Source organism: Coccomyxa subellipsoidea, assembly GCF_000258705.1.
Source record: "Coccomyxa subellipsoidea C-169, whole genome shotgun sequence".
Classification (NCBI taxonomy): Eukaryota; Viridiplantae; Chlorophyta; class Trebouxiophyceae; family Coccomyxaceae; genus Coccomyxa; species Coccomyxa subellipsoidea.
This window is the reverse complement of record NW_005178021.1, coordinates 50,650-73,087: the sequence shown is the minus strand read 5'-3', so window position 1 is coordinate 73,087 and position 22,438 is coordinate 50,650. Positions and strand designations below refer to the sequence as shown.

General features: G+C 53.0%; 4 protein-coding genes across 4 annotated transcripts; 2 read left to right on the top strand and 2 right to left on the bottom strand.

Annotated features, from left to right (window-relative positions):
• Positions 1 to 26: 26 nt before the first annotated feature.
• On the bottom strand, positions 27 to 6,030 carry COCSUDRAFT_45128 (hypothetical protein; the record flags this gene model as incomplete). Its single annotated transcript, XM_005643116.1, has 10 exons — positions 27 to 189; positions 527 to 795; positions 967 to 1,374; positions 1,683 to 1,877; positions 3,169 to 3,339; positions 3,779 to 3,993; positions 4,347 to 4,554; positions 4,918 to 5,019; positions 5,277 to 5,519; positions 5,848 to 6,030. 10 exons carry the CDS (start codon positions 6,028 to 6,030, stop codon positions 27 to 29), a joined length of 2,157 nt encoding a protein of 718 aa, XP_005643173.1.
• A 410-nt stretch (positions 6,031 to 6,440) lies between these two features.
• On the top strand, positions 6,441 to 7,537 carry COCSUDRAFT_54847 (hypothetical protein). Its single transcript, XM_005643115.1, has 3 exons — positions 6,441 to 6,638; positions 6,787 to 6,973; positions 7,241 to 7,537. The coding sequence occupies exons 1-3, from the start codon at positions 6,523 to 6,525 to the stop codon at positions 7,355 to 7,357; spliced, it is 420 nt and encodes a 139-aa protein (XP_005643172.1). The 5' UTR covers positions 6,441 to 6,522; the 3' UTR covers positions 7,358 to 7,537.
• Positions 7,538 to 8,212: 675 nt separating this feature from the next.
• Positions 8,213 to 15,695, bottom strand: COCSUDRAFT_49151 (hypothetical protein; the record flags this gene model as incomplete). The annotated part of the gene is made up of 14 exons (XM_005643114.1): positions 15,501 to 15,695; positions 14,903 to 15,033; positions 14,527 to 14,607; positions 13,914 to 14,063; positions 13,407 to 13,522; positions 13,102 to 13,158; positions 12,510 to 12,562; positions 11,701 to 11,901; positions 11,377 to 11,569; positions 10,304 to 10,499; positions 9,697 to 9,905; positions 9,077 to 9,257; positions 8,634 to 8,740; positions 8,213 to 8,281 (listed from the first exon to the last, which is right to left on the bottom strand). Exons 1-14 carry the CDS (start codon positions 15,626 to 15,628, stop codon positions 8,213 to 8,215), a joined length of 1,872 nt encoding a protein of 623 aa, XP_005643171.1. The 5' UTR covers positions 15,629 to 15,695.
• A 593-nt stretch (positions 15,696 to 16,288) lies between these two features.
• On the top strand, positions 16,289 to 22,245 carry COCSUDRAFT_59934 (hypothetical protein; the record flags this gene model as incomplete). Its single annotated transcript, XM_005643290.1, has 11 exons — positions 16,289 to 16,642; positions 16,967 to 17,101; positions 17,607 to 17,753; positions 18,055 to 18,273; positions 18,702 to 18,822; positions 19,116 to 19,322; positions 19,860 to 20,029; positions 20,529 to 20,670; positions 20,996 to 21,147; positions 21,559 to 21,688; positions 21,986 to 22,245. 11 exons carry the CDS (start codon positions 16,289 to 16,291, stop codon positions 22,243 to 22,245), a joined length of 2,037 nt encoding a protein of 678 aa, XP_005643347.1.
• Positions 22,246 to 22,438: the final 193 nt, after the last annotated feature.

Genomic DNA, 22,438 nt, shown 5'->3' with positions numbered 1-22,438 from the left:
TTTAACAGAACATCCAACGTCTAATGTCAGACTTCCTCCCAGCGGTTTGACATGCGATCGCGATGCGACTCAGCGTCCGCGGCGGCCAGTTCCCCGGCCGTGGCAGCTGCCGCGCGGCCGCTCAGCAGCTTCCTCGCCAGCCGGTCGCGCACCCCCAGCTTCCTCTTGACCCCCGTTGTCCTCCCATTCCTGCAGGCACGCAGTACCTTGCACTCAGTGCCTTTCCCACAAGATATCACATTCGGTGCCAGACACCGTTTAGCTGTCTTCTCCATTCTGCAACCAGAGGGCGTCTGTCAAAGGGCGCTGCCAATGAAGCACCACGCCAGTCATTCCAGGCTGAGGCGGTGCACTCTACAAACTCTAAATATTGCTTACAGGAAAAGGGTAACATGTCAACTGCAGATGAAAGAGTCGTAAGCTCCCTGTGCAGTGAATGACCGTTTGGCCGTGCCCATCACTTTCCATTGTACGACGCTGTATTAGAACACCCTACAACGTCATTCTAGGTTCAGAAGATTCTCACCTGCTGGCGCCCGTCCCGCGGCGTGCCCCGCGCAGCTCCTGCTCGTGCAGTAGCCGGGCCATCGCCTCGCTTGACAGCGCCGCCTCCGCCAGAACCGCCGCATTGTGCGCCCTGTCCGCCGCCGCCTGCGCCCGGCCCGGCCGCTCCGAATGCGCGTCCTGGCTCCCGGCCGCCGCCGCGGCCATCTGCCGCTCGGAATGCGCGCCTGGGTTTCCCATAGCCGCCGCCGCAGCCGCCGCCGCGGGCCACTGGTGCGCCTGACTAGGCCGCTGTGAACTCGCACCAGGTGCTCCTCCAAGCAACGACCCTCCGGCGGAGGCAGGCGGCAGCTTCCGCAACCGCTGCGGCAGATTACGGGCAGGGCCGCCATCGCACGAAGGGCCCGGCTGCTCTGTGCCTGGTTGAAAAATAGCACTTGCTTCCCGAGCGCTGCTGCGCACCTGCGCAGCTGCAGATCCAGCGCCTGGTAGTGCAGCAGCTGCGGTTCTTGCAGCGGCTGCTGGAGAGCGGCCGGCGGCTGCGGCAGCTGTTGACGGCTGATGCAGCGGCGCTATCGACGCCGAGCTAATCAGGGGTATTTGCGCAGCGGCGCCGCCTTCTGATTTCTGCACAATGCCGTCGCTTCTTCTCTGTAACAACGTGTCCGGAACTGAGGAAGCTGCAGCTGGGTTGGGGGCTCCCAATTGCTGCTGCGCCCCGGACGGTGCAGCGGCATTGCCGCCGAAACGGCTGGCGAGCAGCTGCGCGGCAGAGGGGCCGACAAGGGTCTTTCCCGGCGGTTTCCGCAGTGGAGGCTTGAGGGCCGGTTCCTTCAGCTCTGGCGGCGGCAGTGGGGTTGAACTCTTGCCCTGCAGATCACAGATCGCTATTTTCTAGCATTGGCAAGGCACTCCTTGCAGTCCTTCACACCAGACAATGTTTTGCTCCTTATCTACTGATATGCTTGACTGTCTACTATGTGGATCATGCTGCCAAAGCCAGGCTATCACAGCCACTTGTTGGCAAGCCGAACATGCTCCAAGCAATTCGCCACAATCCATGCCACCTTGTATTCTTAACCCGTTATTTCCATGAACAGCAGACCCAAATCCAAACACCTCTGGGCATACACACTAGCGTTCACAGGGGAAAGCAAACACAAAAAAAATGACGGCACCTGTGGCTCTGGGGGTGTGTAGTACGTGGCGACGGTCCCGAAGAGCGCCGACAGGCGCTCGGGTGGCAGAGTGGCGTTTGCATTGACTGGGCCCCAGTGGTTCTGAAGCTCCATTCCTCGCATGTTGACCAGTGCATTCGCCTCGTCTGCAGAGTCCCAGTAGTGCAGGTGCTGCCCGGCCGGCATCACCGGCGCCTGCACAGTCAAGTTCGTTTCTGAGAACATGCACAAAGTACCCTTGAGCGTGTCTTGGTACCATAGACCAATGCGATTCCAAAGACATGCGCATACAGCGCCCTCGCGTCTGGTGTGTTGCAAGTGTTTCAATAAAACCATGAGTCTGCCCTCTCTGCCTATTTGGCACTGGCACGGCCTTGAAAAGGTTCTATTTCTTGCATACGGCCCTTTGGCACTTTGGACAATTGACTGTGTGTCCCAAAGTCCAAGCCAGGATGCGATCCTGGCTTTGTACATGATGTTCCAGGGTGCCGCACCTAGAAATGAGATCATACATGCACACAAGTATCCATGGCAAAAATCTCAACATTCGCACCTCAAAGTCCCAGAAAGCACAGAGGGACTCGAAAAGCATGGTGGAATAGCCATAGCCCTGCTGACTATTGCAATGGCAACAGCAGGGGCGCCTTTCTTGATGCAGAGCAACAGCAGGCTGTATCACAGAATGACCATAATTGCGCAGGCAGCAATGCATGTAAAGAAGATCTAGTGCGCGCCTGGGCTGCGAGGGCGTTCCTGACGGCCTCTGGCAAAGTCCCCTCCCGCCGTCTAGACCCTGCTCGTTGTAATGATTTTGCCCCAGACCCATTGCTGCCGCTTCTCGCTGGATCAGTTCTCCTACCGCTAGGTCCTGCGCAATCACGAACCCTGTGAATAAGTAGAAGTCTTGCATAGACCCGTAAAAATTCTCGTTCGACATGATCTGATATACATAATGAGCCTTCTGCTTCATAATGTATCAGGCTCTGCTGGCAGCTGCCTTTGACATCCCAAGCCCAGCGCTTTCAAGGAACAAAGTGAGCTGCTCTGACTTTAAGCCACCTTTGCCAAATTCATTGGACATGCATGTCATGGATTGCACCAGCGCTGCGCCTCCAGTCTCCATCCACACGAAGGGAGCAAAGCAGGATTTCTGCGTCAACCGTTACCTGCGCCTGAAGAGGCTGTTGCAGAGGCAACGCCGCGTGGCTGGTCATCGTCAGAGTCGCTGCTGCCGAAAAGCTCTTCCATGGTGGTTTGCCCAGAGGGGCCTGCCTCGCCAGGAACACCACTGTACACTGGATCCCTCACTGGCGCCTTTCCCTGTCCATCAAAGGACTCACTGTCTGACATTTGCAAATGTTTTGCATGAGGTTTGCGGGACAGAAAATTGCGTTCCTAAAGGCATCAAGTCAACTGAACACCGGCTGAATAGCGGCTAACGGTCGTCTGGCACTGACCATGTGTTGTCCAAGCAACCGCAGCACACCTTGTCTGTAGGAGATATTGCTGAAGTTGTGAGCGCCTGATCAGGCAGGATGGATTTGAGAACTCCGTAACGGTCCTGCGCCAGAGTGATGCCTGACCGTAGGTTTACAGCCTCCCGCATGAGGCGCTCCCTTTCTGTGTGCTCCTCAGACCCAGCCTCTCCGACATCAGCCTGCATGCGAAACCAACTGATCTTTCCATCATTACTAATGAAGCAGTGAGGGCAGCTCAGGGCAGTGCTCCAGCACAGCTACGGGAGGGCTTGCATGCAAACTTCCAGGTCCAAAAGACAACGATTACGATCCCAGCGTGAATTACTCATCCAGAATATGCTGCGCCGCGCCACAAGCACTGTAGCATGCATGGCACTCCAGACAACTAAGGAACTTGTGGTGAAGAGCAGGTGATATATTCTGCAGCACACACACAGAAGAGCTTGCATGCAAGTGCAAAAGGACGTGTGATCTGTTCAGGCGTACTGCATCTCAAACATGCCAGCATGCCGCCCTGCCCTGCCTCGCATCCTGCCACAGGTATCGCCATCATCGTACGTATTTTTCAGGGCATGCCACTTGAAGTAGTGTTCTGAATTTATGGAGATGCTGCCCTACCTTGACCATGACTCGCAGCCATTCCTGCAGCGTGGGCAGGTGTCTATTCACGAGCTCCCGCTGCAGCGCATGCAGGTTCTCCAGGACTGCCGGGTCCGGGGCGCGGCCCAGCAAGGGAACGCCTCCGTACGCAGCGGCGTCGGTTAGTAACTCCTCCGGCGCCTCCGTAGCCCCGTAATCCGCCAATCCCTCCGCCTCGTCAGCTGCATCCATGTCTGCACAAGACAATTGTTCAGAAGTCATGCGTGGTGCCTTCTTTCATGCGCGATTTTGTCAGAAATCTGTGAGATGGAGTTACCCTCCCAGGGTCACAAAGGTATCAAAAGAGGATGCAGACCCCACGCAAATGACTGATGCAACCCACAATTTTGAAGCAATAATATGCTGGTCGGGAGGCCGCTTACATCTCCAGAGCTATCCCTTCCCACGCTCTGCTCCACTGCTTCAACTTCTGTGCTGGCCGCCTCCTTTCTACTGAGCAATTGTCTCTACTAATTGCCGGGGACCACTCAAGCTATGTAATTCACAGGAACGTGTGCAGGGCGGAGCTCCATGCAAAAGGGCCCACCTTTGTCGGCATCCACATCTTCCCAGTCCTCTTCGTCTGCCGGCGCTGATGTCAGCCGAGGTGGCGGCTGAGCAGGCGGTGAGTCAGCGCGCAGGAGCTCAAAGCAGCGGTGCACCTGGTCCAGGACTGACTGAATCTCGGCCGTGCCCGCGCCAAAATCCGCCACTATCCTTCGGTACTTTGCCTGCAGGATCTGCTGCGCCCTCTCCTGGGGATGACACACACGACAGTGCAAACCATAAGAACTCAGCACGCAGCAAATAGAAATTAGCAAGGGGCCCCCAGAAGCAGCTTTCCCTGCTTCATACTTGCTAGCGATATGGGCAGTTCAGCGCAATTTCAAATTGGTTGTCGTTCCATGAGGAAGGCCTGACATGAAGTCAGAAGACCAGAAGAATCAATAGCCGCTGTCCAGGCCACATGCAGCGGGCGCGAGGCTCTTTGACCAGGGGTTCTACTGAGTTAAACACATTTACCTCATTGACCCTCAGAATATCCAGAAAATCATAAGAACGGCCCAAAAATCCCGAGTGGAAAATGCGGGTCTGGGGTGCAGCTGAGGATAGCGCACCTCTCGCCTGCGCGCCTCGGCTTCGGCGGCGGCCGCCCGAGCACGCAGCTCCGGAAACTTCATCTTCAGCACGCCCTTCAGGTAGCGCACCCCCAGCCGGATCTGCACCCGGCACACCCTGAAAGTTTAGACTTCATCAAACTCCAGACTCCACAAAACACACTGTTGTGGACAGCTATTCACGTTGCTGTCCAGCCCTCCAAGCCAAGAAACCGCCAGCTCAACTGATACTTTGCAGCACAATACAGGCAATTGGGATTTCCCTCTGTTGCCAGGCAATGTGCACTAAAGCTGCACGTATGGCCCACCATCTGGACCATGCATGTAGAACAGACTCGGCTAAATTATAAAGTAGAGACCGAGTAGTGGAAAGCCCTTGCCTGCTGGTAGAAGACGCCATAGTTGTCATTCCAGCGTTCGACGGCGTCGAGCGCGCGTTCACGCAGCTGAGTCGCCAGGTGCGTCGGCCCCGGCAGTGGCCGCGCCGGCCGAAAGCCGATGGAAGCTTCCAGCAGGGCAGGAAACTGCGCGGCAGCTGCCGTGCGGAAGGCTCTGCTTCGCGCAAAGAGCAGGTTGCACACCTCCAGCGCATGCAGCCGCGTCTGCACAGCAGAATTTGGTACTTTGAAGTTGGTGTTTTGAACTTGGTATGTTGAAGTAATGGTCGCATCAAGCACAAGCATTGACGAGGTCTTTCATCTTAGCCAAGACTCTCCAAGTTCAGCTGGCACCTACTATAAGGATCCAAGAGCATGGAGACAGCAACCATGAATTTAGCAGGGGAGACCTGGTAAGCCCCATATAAGGTGTTGTGCGCTTGCCACAGCTGGCTAATCGCAAGTCATCGTTGACACGGGGAGACAGAGGACTGCATGCGCCCAGGTGCAGTAGTCAGCACTTTGCAATAGCGCTAGATATCTCTGAATGTACCTGAGCGTCTTGGGCCTTCAATCGGTCCAAGAGAAGATCGAATGCAGACCTCACGTTCTCGTCAGAAGCTTTGCACAGGAACTTCAGCTGCTGAAGGGCTGTCGGGTCAACGTCCAGCCTCCTCTTGTCTGTGGCCTTCTCGATCACTTCGGCGAGCTTGTTCAGGACCGACGCGTCCAGCATTCTGTCACGCTAGCAACACAGGAGCTTCTGGTTGCCTCTCAAGGAAGACAACATCCGCTTTGTCACTTTGATCAAGGCAACCAAATTTGCCCAGTTGCAGCAGCAGAACAGAACAAATTCTTCTTGAACAAATAATTTGCTTTGTTCTTCCGGGTTAAATCATAACATACAGGATAGAGCCGAAAAAGGCTCAGCTAACTGTGACATCCATCCATATTATATCAAAAAATAACTTGAGCTCGCCAGCTTTTCAACACATTACAGTGATCGCGATTTTACCAATCAACACCTTTCGAACTGTGGTGGAGTAAGCTTGCTTCTCTTCGTTTTAGAATTGGCATGACGTCAGCACGTGCTGCACAAAAGCAACCCTTCCTCTGTGCGATCCTCGTCCATTGCCGATATTTGTTCTATGTCTGAAGATATGAATGCACGTGTGCTGTAAATCCTAGGTCGGATTACGCGCTAAGTGTATACATTCAATTCTTGTAGATGCATGCCGCACGATTCTCTGGTCAACCTTGTTTGAACAGTGGCGCTCTAAAGAGCCGAAGAAGGACGACGTTTCCCGTGGAATTCAAAGTATCAATGAATCTGAAGATCGAGAAGTGGCTCTCTGTGCTTCCTTGCTTTACAGCTGGCTTGCATATCTCACACTTGTGCTTTCTTTAGACTGCACTCTAATGTTTGTATTTCAATCGATACAAAGATAGTATACAAATGACCTCTAAGGAGCGCTGTTTCGCGCGCCTGCAGGTGGGACAGCAGAACGCTTGGGGAATTAAGCAGGAGGGCGATGCTTGACAAATTACAGAGGGAAGGCTACAACACAACAGTGTACACATTTGGTCCAGGCACCAGCTTCGGAGATCACAGCCATCCTGTGGACAAGAAAGACGCCATCCTAGGCGGCCGATTCCTGTTCAGGATGGGAGGAGAGGAGGTGCGCCTTGGCTTGATGTCTGACCTTCAGGCCTTGCCAGACTGGTGCTTTTGAACTCCTAAAATCATATGAAGAGATCTCTTGAAGCTGATCACTTGAAGCGATGCCGCAATAGCTTTGTTCTCCACAATAGTGGATTATCTGGGGCGGATTGCAATCAGTGCCCCAAGGTTGGTATGTGATCTTGGCTTCTCAGAGAGTGGCAGCAAATCTTGCGAGAAAACTTGAACCCGGAATTTAGATTTTGTTGTGATTTCCGCTGATCAGGTGATATTGGAGCCAGGGGACCAATTGGAGGTGCCCAAGGGCAAGACTCACTATGCGGAGTGCGTGGGGAGCGAACCAGTCACATTTGTGGATGCGTCAAAACAATCCATATTATAATATATTTATATTATATAACAAAACTTGTTTATAACAGTGTCGCTGCAGTTGTGAAGTTCAAAGCAAGCGGCGCTATCAATTATTTGAGAGGACGCTATCATTGCCAATTGCAAATTTGAATGAGTGCATGCATGCGCTTGAGCTTGAAAGGGGAACCTTTTTGTAAGTCGGATGATCCTTTGTTTACAAGTTCTTCCTTCTGTACATTAATTCTTCGCAGTACAGGTGGGCTTGTTGGAGGCATCAAATTGAGTTGAATTGAAGCATCAAATTTGAATCCAATCCAATCCAACTGTAAATCTAAGCTCAAGCTTGGAGATATATTCATCTGCGACCAAATGGCCAATGGCCAGCTGCAGTACTGTGCCAGAGTGATGTCACTGAGGTGTGCAAAAATAGTTGGTCTGCTCAACGAACTTTATAGGGAATAAATCACCACCAGCCAGCTCTTTACAAATATTCATCACAGCAGCCGTGCGCTGCATGTATGCATTGTGCTGGGAGCACACTGGTCTGATTTGTATGCAGCTCACCCGGCAAATGGGTTCTAAAGTACTTCTCATGTGTAAGACAGATTCTGGACACTCAGTGGCACTGTCCGAACAGCTAGCTTCACCCTCATAAGAAATTTTGACAGGAGTGCTACTACCCTTCATATGGCATCTGTCATAAAGCAGCCATGGAATTTGACTGCCATCGTTCTTTCTTGAAATGTTGTTGCAGCATCCCTCCCCATTTCTGTATCTTACAATGGCTGTACCTCCTTTCCACTGTTCTGCCGTAGAGTATAGAAGATGCTGATGAGTCCCAGGTTGGACTCAGAGGTGTGTGTTTGCACGACGCATGCTTTGCGCATCACAACATGGCTCGCAGCTGCTCCTCAGACATCTCCAGCAGGGCGGGCTGCTGCTGGATCTCTGCTGCCTGTGCAACAAAGCCAAATCCCAATCGGCTCGCCCCATCTTTCTGCATGCTTCCTTTGTCATGCTTTACATCCAACTCACAACAGCAGGAAGTGACTGAACAGCTCTGAGGGAATCCATGATGACCACTTGCACTGCGACATTTTATGATGCCACATCAGCAAGTTGCTTGGTCTTGACACATCTTCTATTGTCGAGATACGGGAAATTCGACAATAAACCTGCAATTAAACCAAGGCAGAACGCGAGACATACAACGCAGTGCGAGCGCCAAGTAGGGACAAAGGGCTGCCTCGCGGCAAAATGCTGTAATTAGGTGATTGGGTGTTTCTTTGATTGCTTCGAAGATGCACCTGGTAAGGATCCACTCCAGCCAGCTGGCGCAGCTTCCTGCTGTCCACAGCATCCCTCGTGCGCCGCAGGTTGTACTTTGGTTTGCCGGCTGCAGCGCCGTTACCTTCTGCCGATAGGAAAAATAGAAACCGCTCAGTGATCCAGTGTGCACAGACCAACATGGCAGAGCAACGCCAACCAGCCTTCTATGTGTAGTAGTGCAACGACATCATGTGTCACACATGACAATTTAAAGGCCTATATTGGCGCAGCGTGTCACGATGAGCGCCAGAATTGAAAAAAGGCGCTCGCAAAGTAGGAGAAAACTTAGGGGAAACTTCCTCCACAGACAGCCCAGTTGGGCTGCCGGGCGGCAATTACCAGGATGCAACTGAACATCAATAAACATCATGATGGGCATGGCCAATATGAGGTGAGCATTAGTCAACCGGCCAGCACGCACCGCCAATATTGTCGAGGCCGGAGGTGACTGAGACATTAGCGGCCGGCCAGTGCGTAGTCACCGCGTAGTCATCCCAGGCCGCTCGCTTGGCTGCCAGGTCAGCCTCGGTGGCGAGCGAGCGCGGCTGATAGCATGCGTACACCACATGCCTCCACTCAGGCGAGTGCTCCGGGATTGTGTTCTGCCGATCGACACACTTGACATGTCAAAGCTGTATTCAATGCAGTAAGGTCTCCCGCGCAAGATCTGAGTTCCTGCTCGGGAATTGTGTTCTGCCATTAGGCAGATATGACCGGTCTCAGCTTGAATGCTCGCAGCCACTTCCTCGCAATGGATGAGTTTATGACGATAAGCATGTCCAAGCAGGCACCGCATGCTGACAGAGTCTATCCATCTAAAAACGCTCAGAGGACGATACTCCATACCCTTGTGAAGCACCCTTTTATGACGAACGCTCCAGTCTCACAGCGGCAGCTGCCTGCAGCTGCTGGTGTGATCACCTGAAGGCGCTCTCATACAGTGGTGCCGAGGCTGAAGCAGCTACTCACGTGAAGCATAGCTGCCTGTGAATGACAGATTATTGCTAAGGATGACTAAGCTTCTAAGAGGAGAGATCGCACCGCGTGGACGGTGCGCGAGTCCCACAGAAAGACAGACCCCGCCTTGGCGGCCAACGGCAGCGTTCTGAAGCTCTCCCAGTGGGGAACCTCCTCGGGTTTGAAGATGTAGAAGTCTGAAGTTGCCGCCTGCTGCTCCTTTGTGAGGCTGCTGGCTGTCTCGAAGAAGTGCGCATGCTCGCTGTGGGTCTTGTCCTTCACCAGCAGTGTGCCTGTGCCATGAATCTGTCAGGCCCTCCTTCATACACGCCCTTAAACACAGGAGTGTGATGGCTGTTTGACAGGTCATGTACAAGCACCTTCAATACTGCGGTGTCTTTGGGAAGCTCGATCATGTATCTGGCAGATGTCTTCATGCGCCCACTATCAGCAGCGCAAAAGACACATACAAAGCATCTGCTCCAAGACTGGTAGTGGAGTGAGCAGGCAGGCCCAACTTTTCAACAGCTCCAAAGCTGCCCGCAAGTGCTGGGGCATGCTGCAGCCGCAGCAGGTTCCGCTTGATCTACCTCTCTCAGGTCATATAGAACATACCCAGCGCGCGAAAGGGATTGACCACACATACACTTGAGACGTTTCAAGCGAGGAGAACAATCGAACAGTCAATCACCGGTGGTGTCGGGCCCCACGTCGACCATGTTGGCGATGCCTTGCACGCAGAAGAAGCCGCGCCGCAGCGGAGCCTGATCCACATGGATCCAGGACTTTGTGTCGTGGGGGACGCCAGTGTTGGCCGAGGGGGCCGTGATATTGATAGAGTCAAAGGATGACAGCAGCTCGTTCGTGCCCCACAGCAACTCGAAAACCTGCAAGGGGCACAAGTCAACCGCTGCTTGATGACGACTGTTTATGATTAGTAATATTACACGCTCTTCCAAAGTGCGTCCTGCAGACAAACTGCAATTAAAGGCTGCCCCAATCCTACTCTTGTTGGACTCGCCAGATCCAAGCAAGACCCAATCAACCGTGGACACGGTGCTCAGTATTTACACCGCCCCCCGCCAGCGGGGCCGATGCTGACTGTTGCAAGCGCAGTGTTGGCTGTGCAGTTGCAGGGTGCCATCAGCACAGGCAAGAAGGGTGAAATTATCTGTGTGGGAGAAAGGACAGGCTCAGGGAGGCGGGACTCTCACAGCTGAGGGGAGAGTGAATATAAATCGCAAAAAAGGCTGCATGCAATGAAAAACAGACAGGCAAGACGCTGGCTGCTTCCGGATGTGCCAGGTATTATTAGCGTTATTAAAGCACGCTTATTCTGACAAAAGGCAACGAACGTCCTGCAGACAAGCTGCAGTTAAAGGCTGCCAGGTATGCATGCCCGAGAGTGGAATATCACCTTATAAACGGATTTCTGATTTGGGGCTGCCCTAGAACTGAGCAGGAGTCACATCCAGCCTTGGCGCATGCTTCCAATGGGAGCAACATTTGAAACACTCGCACACCCGAAAAATCAGACTGGTACGCGCATGGACCTTGCTTCAAGTTCGATAATCTCCTATATCTCTGTTTTCCATTAATCCGTGAAGATTCCTTCGCTCTGAGTCTCCCAGTCAGAGTTCCTACAACCCCATTTGGGAAGGCTACATCTGACTGACACACTTTGGCAAACACCTCTGTAGTAAATGGACGTACATAAAGACATGAGGACAAGAGGGCAAGGGCAGGTGCAGGTCAGCCATGTACCTGCAGCATGCGAGGGTGGCTTCGCACTCGCCACACAAAGTCCTGGTGAGCGACCTCCAGAGAGTTTATGATGCCCTTGTAGTTGCGCACCCAGTGGGGATCTTTCCAGGTGGATGGATCTTTCCTGCTGATCCCCGAGCCCAGGCCCTCAAGCCAGTTCCACACTCCCTCTACATATTCCTCACACTCTTCCCTACACAGCCAGGCACGCTCGTCAGACCTGCCCTAACACATGGCTGATTGCAAGCAAGATTCTTTGAGGACCTTTACGGCGCCGTGGAGAAAGCCGATGCTGTATTACCAGCGAGATTGAGAGGTGATCACTGTGCAGTTGTAAAGGCTAGGGACTCTGCAGACAGAGCAGGAGGGACAGGTGTATGCCTTGTCAGCACGTCGTCAACGACGGCCCAGCCGTGCTCCTTGAGGTGCAGCGCGGCTGCCACCACTTGCTTCTTCAGCTGAGGATCCTCTGAGCTGAGTGGGGAGGTCAAAGGTGGTGCTGATGTCTCCATGACCGCCCTGGCACTGCACAGAAAGCACCTTCATCTTCATCACAAATCACAAAAATCGAGAGCTGAGACGCAGATATATACAGTCAAGCGCCCTTCACAGCAGCTACGCAGGATACATGCATGGCTAGGAGCAACAGTACCTGCAAGCCCGTGGCCGATGGGAGCCTGGTCGATCACAGGGGGTCGAAGCACGAAACTTATGTAAACGAAGGTTTACACGAGCACAGAGCTGGGTGCCGGTCAGGTGTCCAGAGTTGCCAAGCTGCGTCTTGCAGCGAGCGGATTCGAGGGCGCACGTCGTCGTCAAGGCGGCCATACTTGCAGCGGGAAGCACATATGTGCCATCTAAACGTGTGCGCGACCTTCACGTTTTCGCAATGGTGATTTTGCTATACTTTCGCGGGTAGTTTTGCTAGGCCATCAAGGTGGATTTGCTATAAATACACACACCCGATGACTAAACCTGCCCGTTTCCCTGTCCCATGGGAACCACAAGGCTTGTCCAAGAAAACAACATCTGCAATATATTCCCTGGATAGATCTGGGACACGTCCGCGACGCAGAAACAGTATGCAGCTGTAGCTCTTATGTGCAAGCCTCCAGGCCAGCAAAGGCAGGCACCTTGGTGGCCCATGCTCGAGCGTGGCGAGCGAGCATAGACTCTGATCAGAGCTCTGCAGTGCATCATGCCGCATGATGTGCAGCTGCAGCTGGTGCCAGTATCATGCTACTGGCATCATGTGGCGCCGTGGTTTAAGGTGTAGAATGAAATGATCGAGAAGACACCAAATGTGTTCACTTTCATCATCAATTCATCCTGCAGCATCCAAGAGTTTCCAGTCCAATAACCATCACAAATCGGGTCCAAGCATAGCACAGTATGGTAACAGTGAAATTGCAAAATTTGATATGCAGTCCCATGTGGGACACTAGCTCGACAAGATGCTCTCACCGAGTATTCACCTCAAGGGCTCTATCTGTCTTCTCATCAAAATCTTCTCAGGCTTCAAAACCCTTCCTTGGAGCACTGCAGAGGGGTGATACGCTGCACTGCCGAAGTCAAGTGTCTACTGCTTCAGTGCACTGCTTCCTACAGTGATAGAATCCTGCCGCACACAAGATCCCAACTGTGCAGCTGGAACATTTGATGCATATGGAACATTATGTGCCTGAGCTCCCAAGTGTGAGTCCCCGCTCATGAACTGGTCTAGACCTTGGCCTCCTGCTCGGCCTTGTCCAGAGCCTTCTTGACCACCTTCTCATAGTTCAGCTGCAGGCGCAACAGACACACAGTATTCAGATATTCCTGCTGTCTAATTTAGCAATAATTGGATCCTGTGTTATCCGATTTGCAGGACAATGCAGACACACACATGGCTGATTGTGCAATAACCTGGAGACATCCCGCCACAGAAACACAAGAGGCAAGCCCAATTCGCTAATTTATGAAGACTACCATCGAAGAACATAGTGGATTTCCTATGGAGGGTGATTGGGTGCGAGTAAGGGGTGACTCACCAGGCGCTGGATGTCCCTCTGCGAGATGACCTTGTCGCCAGAGTAGCCGGTGAGGCCCAGCTTGCTTGTCGCCGACTTGGACTGGTCAGACGCACCGCTCCTCTCAAAGTTGCTGCCTGCAACAATGGGACGAATTCTGTCATTTTACAGCACCGTTTTGACAGTTGTTGACAATTAATCGGGGAGAGGGGCCCAGAAGAAGGACTGCGATGCCCAGGAAAAGGACTAGCACAGCGTTGCCACGTGGGTAGACGTTCTTAACCTGCCTCAGACGACAGTAAAAGCAATGTAGAGCTCATTGGAGCCATTTAGGCACTAATTCACACTGCAACTGGAAGATGCATCATCGCAGTGCCACATTTATCCGTCAGCAGCCGATGTTATGAGATGATGCAAGTCATAGCGCACTCGCAATACCGCTCCCCGGAGGTCTACATGTCACTTCAATGCACTGCCATACTGATCACGTGGGTAATGCCAGTGATCTCAAAAGAAACAATGGCGCACCCCAGAGGCTGGAAAGTGCAGTGGTGACATAGGTGTGCAGGTCTCCAGACAGCTCCTCCTCCTTGCCAGCGCTGGCCACAACAAACGTGCACGAGCCGTCCTCGGCTGTTGCATTTGGGTCGTAGTTGGACGCACTGGGGTCCGTGCAGCCTGCAGCACAGATTGACAAACGATCAACGCCTGTATGTTGTATCTTACGGGCCCCACTCCATCAGGATTGCCAAACTTTTGACGGAATGTAGACGCATGGAGAAGTTTGTGATATGAAGATGGGCAGTGACAAATGCCTACAAGACCAATGAACCTCAGGTGGTCCCCGACAGGTCTCTATAACAGAGAAATATAATATTCAGAGTGCAAGAAGAGCCAAAGCAGCTCCCCAACGTGGCTGTGTGAGTTGATTGAGCTGCTTGTGGTACAGCCTGCCACTTCTTTCGCAAGTCAAGCGATGCCTTCAAAGAGCAGTGTCCTTACAAAAGTATACCCTGTGGCGCCATTTACTTCTTGAATTTGTGTGCTGCGCCAGCATTGGAGATACGCTCAAGCCGCAGTGCTGGCAGTGCATTGGAGAAGCATGCAAGAAATGCAGGCTGTTGACAGAAAAGGGGCTCACCGACAATCTGCTGACGCGCGTCCTGAACAAGCTCGTACACCTTCCTCAAGCGTGCCACCTCCTCGTGGTGAGTAATGCTGCCTGTAACAGTGCATTTGAATATCAGCGCATGCATCAGATCTGCTTTCACTCGTACATGCGTGATATGTTGATTGTGCACTAATTTCCGACGAGCCTTAGGTGGCTCCCAAAAAATCTCTAAAATGCAACTCGTATCACGATTTCTCAACAGCAACCCTTCCTTCACCGTCCAAGAAACCATGCCAAACACACTGTGTCAGATACCACTTGAACTGCAGTCCCTACAGATCAAAATGCAGGCCAAACATATCAGCAGCCATCTGGAGAAGGGTGTGCTGAAGGGTGTGCTGCGCACCAGTGAAGGGTGTGCCACTCCAGGGGACGTTACTCTCGCTGGTTTTGAATATGCTGGTAGCAGCTTCTGCCAGGTACTTGGCCACATCTCCGATGGCATTGGACACCACCAGCCCACGCCTTGCCGCACACCTGCAAAGCGTCCAGGTGTGATTTAAGGAAAATTTGAGGCATTCTTTCTTTGCGTGACATGAAGATTTGCACGACTCATCTCCAAGGCACCCTGCCAAAGGGTGCTGTGCAGAAAGGTGGTTGAGGGCCTCGCTTCAGATCGCAATGCCAGTTGGCTTCAAATCTTGCTTCGCGAGTACCTAAGTTTGCCGTTAGCACAGTCTTATCATTGCGTGATAGTCGAATCTCTACAAAAGCAAGGTGCCAGGCACACTGTCTCATGGCTGACGCGGACACCAGCTGAAGGGCTAGGAACCAAAGCAGAGGCCAATACTGTCAGGACAATTGCGTCTTGACAATTGGGTTAAGACCATGGAGTTCCAACTTAAGAGCGCTGCTGAGAAATGCTGGACAGCAGCTCTCATTCCGATCAATTTTGCGGTCTCGCCAAAGCAAAAATCTTTCTGGTCGCATCTACGGGACCGCACCTGCTCTGAAGGCGCAATGCTGCAGGTGCCACGGGCTGACCACGGAACAGGCGCAGTGTAACGGTCCTGCTCCTCAAGGACGCAGGTGCAGCTGGTGCTTGGAAAGCAGTTGTCATGGCGCCAGGCATAATTGGACACTAGATGGAAGGCTTCTAAGCTCTCAACGTGCAGAGGATGGCTCAATATCGATAGCTGTGCGTAGAATTACAGCGGAAAGCGCCCAGATATTCTTCACAGGTATCTATCAGTCATGCAGTGGATAAGATTACTCTTCTATCAGTAAGTTAGAACGCCCCAGCATTGGTGCGTCCTAATGGATTGGAAGCATGATCCTCCCACTACAGCATTCAGAAGAATTTTACATCCAATTGATATGCTGCACTTGGTTTAATCGCAACTGTCAAGTAAACAAGATCCTTTGACTTGTTATGATGCAGTATACATAAAAAGGGCTCACAATTTGTTGATGGGTATAGTGATGCACTCTATGCATTGTTCCTCGGGATCTCACATAGGCAATCGTGCCAATCACTTGAGAGTGAATGCTCAAGCTTCCCTGTCCGCAGCGCAGCTCAACTTGCCGAGCCAAGCTACAATAAGACAGCTGAAGCGAAAATGCACGTCCAAACGTGAGACATGCGACTACCAAATCTTGAAGAAATTCTTGTGTTGGCAGCGAATCGTTCTTTTTTATATGCTGCTATTCATAATCCAGGACATATTACAGAGCAAGAGCAGAAGAGCCTGCAAATGTTCAACCGTGACTGGGCTGATCAATGGGGTCTTCTATGACAAAGCACACTTCACTGAGTGACAGTGCACATGAGCTTGCAGGCCGACGATCAGCGCGGAGCCATCCGGCAACTGCCACAGCAGCTGCATCTGCCACTGCCGCATCTGCCCCGTCAGCCCCTCAGGCAGCAGCAGCTCCCCTGCCGGAGCTGAGCGCAGAGGTACGCCGCGACACGGCTGTCCTCGAGGCTCGCACAGAGGGAGGTGCAACCGCGCGCGCTTATGTTCTCGGAGTCTCCCATGTGTCCCGGGAGAGCTGCGAAGAAGCCGCTGAGCTCATCCGCGCCGTGCGGCCGGAGGTGGTTGTGCTCGAACTGTGCAAGGACCGGCTGCGGCTGCTGCTGGACCAGGTGGCGTTCCCTCCCTGTCTCACTGGTCCATTTTTGGCGCCCTTGCATGCCTCGCATGTCACATAGTGCAGCTGTGCACATTACCGCCCATACACTGCATCGCAAGGCAAATAGTTATTATGTTTGGCGACAGTCCACGAGGTAATTTGTGCTGAGAAGCGAGGGAAGTGAGCTGGCAATCACTGAAATGGATGGACTCGCTGCTAAGTTTGCGTTCTCAACCTATATCATGATCCATTGCAAGATGTTGAGGCCATGCATGCGCCATTGCTGATGTCCTGATCAGTGGCAATCTGACAAACGATGGTCTTGTGGCGCGGGCAGGACAACCCAGGCAAGCGGCTGTGGCATACGCCGCGGGTGAAGATCTCTGGAATTCCCGAGGGCGAGGCATGGCCCACCCCGGAGCAGCTCATCTCCTTGCTGCGCACCGCTCCTGGCCGGCCTGTCGCCACACAGGTATGCTTGGTTTAGCTTTCGGTAAGCACGGGCAGCACACACCATAATGGCTGCCATGCGCATGTTCCGAAGAAACTTTGTGTGGTCGTTGCAACACCCTTTTGCGAATCTGCAGTTGTTGCTCGCTGGAACCCGGGAATTGGACTTGACAAGCTAGCCATTGTACTCCTGCTTGACGTGGGTAGAGACGCCTTGGGTGAAGACCCCTGGGCATCATTGCGTGCATGACAGGGTCAGCGCATCTCGCCTGTAGCTGCCTGATCAGGACAATGTTCAGGCCATCGAAGCAGAGTGCCTGTTGTTCAAGATATAAATGCTGAGTGCAGCCGGCATGATAGCTACACAGCTACATTTTCCATGCGCAGAAAAAGTCGAGGCAGACAAGGCACTGTGTGCAGTCTGGGACGTGCCAGCTGTATCTATCTGCATTGTGCAGACTGTGAGGCAAGAGCAAAAACAAGAAGATCAAAATAGCCCGAAGGCGGATTGTTGGGTGCCCGTGCAGGACATAGAGGGGGACTGCGGCCGGTTATTGGAGACGGGTCTGTTTTCGCGCGCACGGCCGACCACGCAGCTGCCCATGGCGACTCAGGCGCCTGATTTCGTGCGCGACAGAGACGGCCACCTCAACCCCGTCATTCCCCTCAATCAGGTGATAGACCCTAGCTTTTGTCCATTCCTCCCTATGCAAGCCAGATCTGGCTTGTTTTCACACCAAATTTGGACTTCCCACCAGCATGGGACTAGTTGTGATTTGTGCAATCATCTGTCTATGAGTGCGAGGCAAGCTGGTATCGCAACACTGACCGCGGGGTGATTACAGCCTCAGAAGTTATGAAGCAGCAATAGGGGTTGATTTTGCCGTTGCGGTAACTGAGTTGCATGCTCTGCTTTAATCAAATGTGTCTTTAAATAGCCCGATTTCTAATATTCAAATTCGAATTTTGGTGCAGGTGGATTTCACGGTGACTGAGAGGAAGCTGCCGAAGCTGGCGTCCTTCACTCTGCGCGTGGACTCGAGCCTTGGGGAGGGGCTGCAGTTACCGGAGGAAACCAGCGCGCAGCTGTGCTCGGAGGCTGTGGCGTCCGGTGAGGCCGGCAGCACCGCGGAAGTTTGCCTGCGCATGCTGCCCAAGCTGGAGTCTCTGGCGGCAGCCCATTCCCAGGGGCAGGTGAGACTTGCTCCTGCAAAGCTCCCTCATCCACAGACTAGCGAGGTCATTAGCTTTTCGTGTCCACCATGTCGCATGTCTGCCTGATTAGTGGCACAGGTGATATTTTCTCTGCAATTCTAATGTGCTGTACATGTCCTTGGCAGGCTCTCAATCGTTGGTTTTAATTCACTGCTCAGAAAGTCATCGTCAACAAATGCCTTTGATCCCTTGAGATGAAGCGAGGCACGGGTCTCACGGTCCAGACAAAAATGCAGCATGCGTACATGTCTCTGCATCCTCCGCATTCAGTTCAAGGAGAGCAGCAGTTGCAGCGCCGTGCAAGGGGCAGCCGGGTGTGGGAAGGATTGCTCATGTGTGCAGAGATGCAATGCAGTGCGGTTCAACGCTCATGACAATATTGAGAACACGCCGTGTGCTGGGCACAGGTTGCGGAGGTGGTGTACCGGGGCATCGAGTCGGGGCAGATAGAGGCGGTTTTCAAGCAAGCAACCCCAGAGTCCCTGGCGCGGCCCTACCGCACAGGCCTTGAGGGCAGCGCGGTTGGAGGTAAATAAGTAGCTGCAACCTGGTGCAAAGCCCTCATACAACCTCATGCAGGAAGGTCCCATGATGATTCATTTTGGCAGTGTTGCAAAGCTGCACTGACCCCGCCTGATGCTGTTGCCCCTTCTTGCACATTGCTCCTTGCTGAATAAGAGATTTATTTTGAGTTTGTTTCCCCGCTGGCTTGGAACCGATCTCTACATGCTATTCTAATGATTCCTACTACGGTCTTTTGATAAGCCTGATGACCCAGATTCTCAGCGAAAGATTTGTATGAAAAAGCTGCATGCGCGCAGGCGAGGGTCCGGGGATAGAGCCATTCAGGCCAAATCGGGGCCCGCTGCAGCTGAGCAAGAACCTGATCATCGAGAATCTGGCCAAGGTTCTGGAAGTGGCCCCAGAGACAATTGACACCGTCGCAGACACCGCTGTGGTCGGCGAAGGCGCAGAGACCGGTAACGTGTGGCGGCCGTGGTCTGACGAGGAAGCCCAGCAGGCAATAGGTGCGCTGGAGAGTTTTGCTGTACTTCCCTCCAGGAGGAAGCACATGGGGATTGCTGAATCGGGAGTGCAGAGGATTGCTTGTCAATAATGACAAATGGGGCTAAGGCTAATCAAGAGGTGTGTGAGTCCAGTTACTTGTGGTATTGCAAGGGAGGGGTCCGTGGCATGTGTCGCCAACACGTCTGTCTGCAAATGCATGCTTTACTTGTGCTACTGCGGATTGAGAGCCCAGGCCTCCCAGAGTCGTAGTCCAACAACTGAGTCTAACACTTTGAGATCCAATGCGCTGGTCACAGCGATCAGATAGTTTTTTTTGGGGGTTTGACAGTGTTGGCTTAGGATTACCGACAGCTCATCCCCATGCATCATTCCCTCGCGATTGAGTGTCCTTCAATGCACTGCAAACAAGGAGAATGAGGAGGAGGAGAAGCGATCCTGGTCAGAAATGTGATTGGTCTGAGCCTAGAAGCTTTGGTAGCGTGACTGAGTTTTGAGCAGGTCAATCCTAGAGGACTTCAGTCATGTATTCTCTGCAGACAAGGAGAACGAGGAGGAGGAAAAGAACAGTTGGTCGGAGCAGTTTGCGCGCGCTCTCACCACAGCGTACGCAGCACAGCAGAGCGCCGCTGCCGCCAAGTGCGACGTGTCATCCGGCGAAGTCTGGCGGGTCGCGCTTGAGGCCGCCTCAAATGTTGGCGCCAAGCAGGTGATCACAGCCGGCGTTTGAAACTAAATTTGTAATCCACTGGACCCTGAGGCCAGTCTGACCTCTGGGTGGGGCACACTCTTACATGGTGTACATTGGGTATGCGAAGACAGGCCTGGCACGGTCTCAATATGCATCATCTGTAGCTTGAAATTTGCTTAAAGTCTCTAGGCTTAGCCTGTGTATAACGAGGGCCGCAGAGGGATTTCAAGGGTAATCAAATATGCCCCAATTACATGCGTAATTCAAATTCGTTTGCCTGAAGTCTGCTGTGCTTCCGTGCCATCAGTACAATCGCGCAATCTTTGATAGCGTGGTCCAGTGCTCTCACAGCAGACACAATAACAGGCAGCATAGTTCTGTCAAGCAAAGCAGAGCGTGCTATTCTGGCGAGCCAGCTGCTCCTCAATGGCCACTTTTTTGAGCGTGCTGACTTCTCACGGTTTCAGGGGAATCTGGAACTCTTGGGTGGCTGATGCGTGCCTACCACTGTACGCAGGTGCACATGGGCGACTTGCCGTCAAACATCATGGCACAGCGATTGGGTGATGGTGTCTGGAAGGCAGCTCTGATCGGCGCTGGCCTCGTTGTGGCTGCGGCATCCGCTGCTATCGCCGGAGAGCTCACCCACCGACTGCCAGGTGATTCCTGGTAGCTGCCTTAGAGTGACCTGAATTCTGGCAGCGAGGGAGCGTGCTTGGTTGTATTTCAAGACAGGCCTCTGCAAGGCTACATGTGAAACAAGTAGTGTACATCAGCTACGCTTGACTTGACACTTTCAGAGACAATTTGCTACTGTGGCTTTCACCCTGTCGTGCTGGGGAATGACCCTTGTGTGGTCCGCATAACGCCATTCGTGATTGTATTCTTTGGCAGAATGCAATGCATCCCCGCACGTTGCTGTCTTGTATTTCAGGTGAGGCCTTGCATGCATGACCACTGACAAATTCACATGTGCTACTTCAGAGGGAAGTGAAGCGCTGGCAGCTGGGGCCGTAACAGCAACAGCGCTATTAGCTGCGTTCCCAATCGTCAGCCCCCTGGTGCAGATCTGGCTGCTGGCGCAGAAATCCAAAGAGGAGATTGAAGACATTGTGCGCTTGAAGGAGCCGCTTCAGGTGAGTTTGGTCCATTTCCCCTTGACTCATTTCTCTTTTCCTCGCTTGCTGGGATGCTGGGAGACTGAATCTACTGGCGGGAGCCATGCTTTTGAAGAGTGAAATTTCTCCAGCTTAGCGACGATTATGCTGCTGGGGTATTATGCATGCGCTGCATTGCCTCACAACATCCGCTAAGAGTCTAAAAGTGCAGATTTCGAGGTAGAGCGAGCTCCAGAGATGAAAGGAAAGGTTGCCTTGCAACTGCACACCATGCAGCTAGAACACTTTTAAGATCACAGTCGCTTGCGCGTCTGCTTGACAGGGGACAAGCAGTGACGGTAACTTGTCTGCTAAGCCTGCTGTGCACATGCTCTGGCCAGGTGATCATTTTTTAGTACAGAGCAACAGTAAAATACCCTGATGCCACAGGGGGAAAATATGGATGCGCCGGTGGAGATATGGGGCGAGGATGCGCTGCTGCAGTGGCCGGGCGCTCGGCAGCCCATAATCGCAGAGCGCGACGCCTACATGGCTCGCACCATCTGGGCTGCTGCCACCGGTGAGCCTACAGAAATGTGACACCTCTTGTAGATCGATTTCAATGAATTGCGTGTACCAAGATAGAGGGCTGAAATCTGAATGTAGTTGAAGAGAGCGGTTGCAGACCAGCATCAATCTGTAGCACATCATCGCCCACTGGAGGTTTGCAGCCTGCACTTTTCCGGTCACTGCTTTAATCCCGCAGGCAAGGCGGTCTTCGGCAATGATGTGTGTGCCATGCATCGAACTCGACATAAATACAATATTTGTTTTAAGAATACCGGCGGTCACGTGCTTGCGCGTTCATTCCGTGCAGGCGCACCGGCCGCCCCGGCTTACATCGCCGACAACGACGCCGGCATGCGCGTGTGGCGCTACGTCATCCCAGAGGGGGGACCCGCGGCGGCGGCGGCACCCGGTTATGGTGATGGAGAATACAAGCCGGCGGGGCCCGTAACTGCGGTGGTGGCTGTAGTGGGGTCTGCGCATGTGAGGGGGATTGCACGTGAGTGGGAGCGGATAGGGGGCAAGGCTAAATGCCTGCAGTCATTGAATGACCTTCTTGGCGACAATTGACAGCTGACTCAGCTGAGCCACTGCACAGCATATTGCTTAATTTTTAAGGGAGTAGTTGTCTGTATGGGAATCCGCTTATGCCCCAAGCGGAGTATAGATTTATAGTTGTGCACTGCCTTGTTCTGCGGCAGTATCATTCGGTACAGAGCTTTTTGCATGCATGCTTTTTGTGCAACCTTATCGTTTTCTTAAA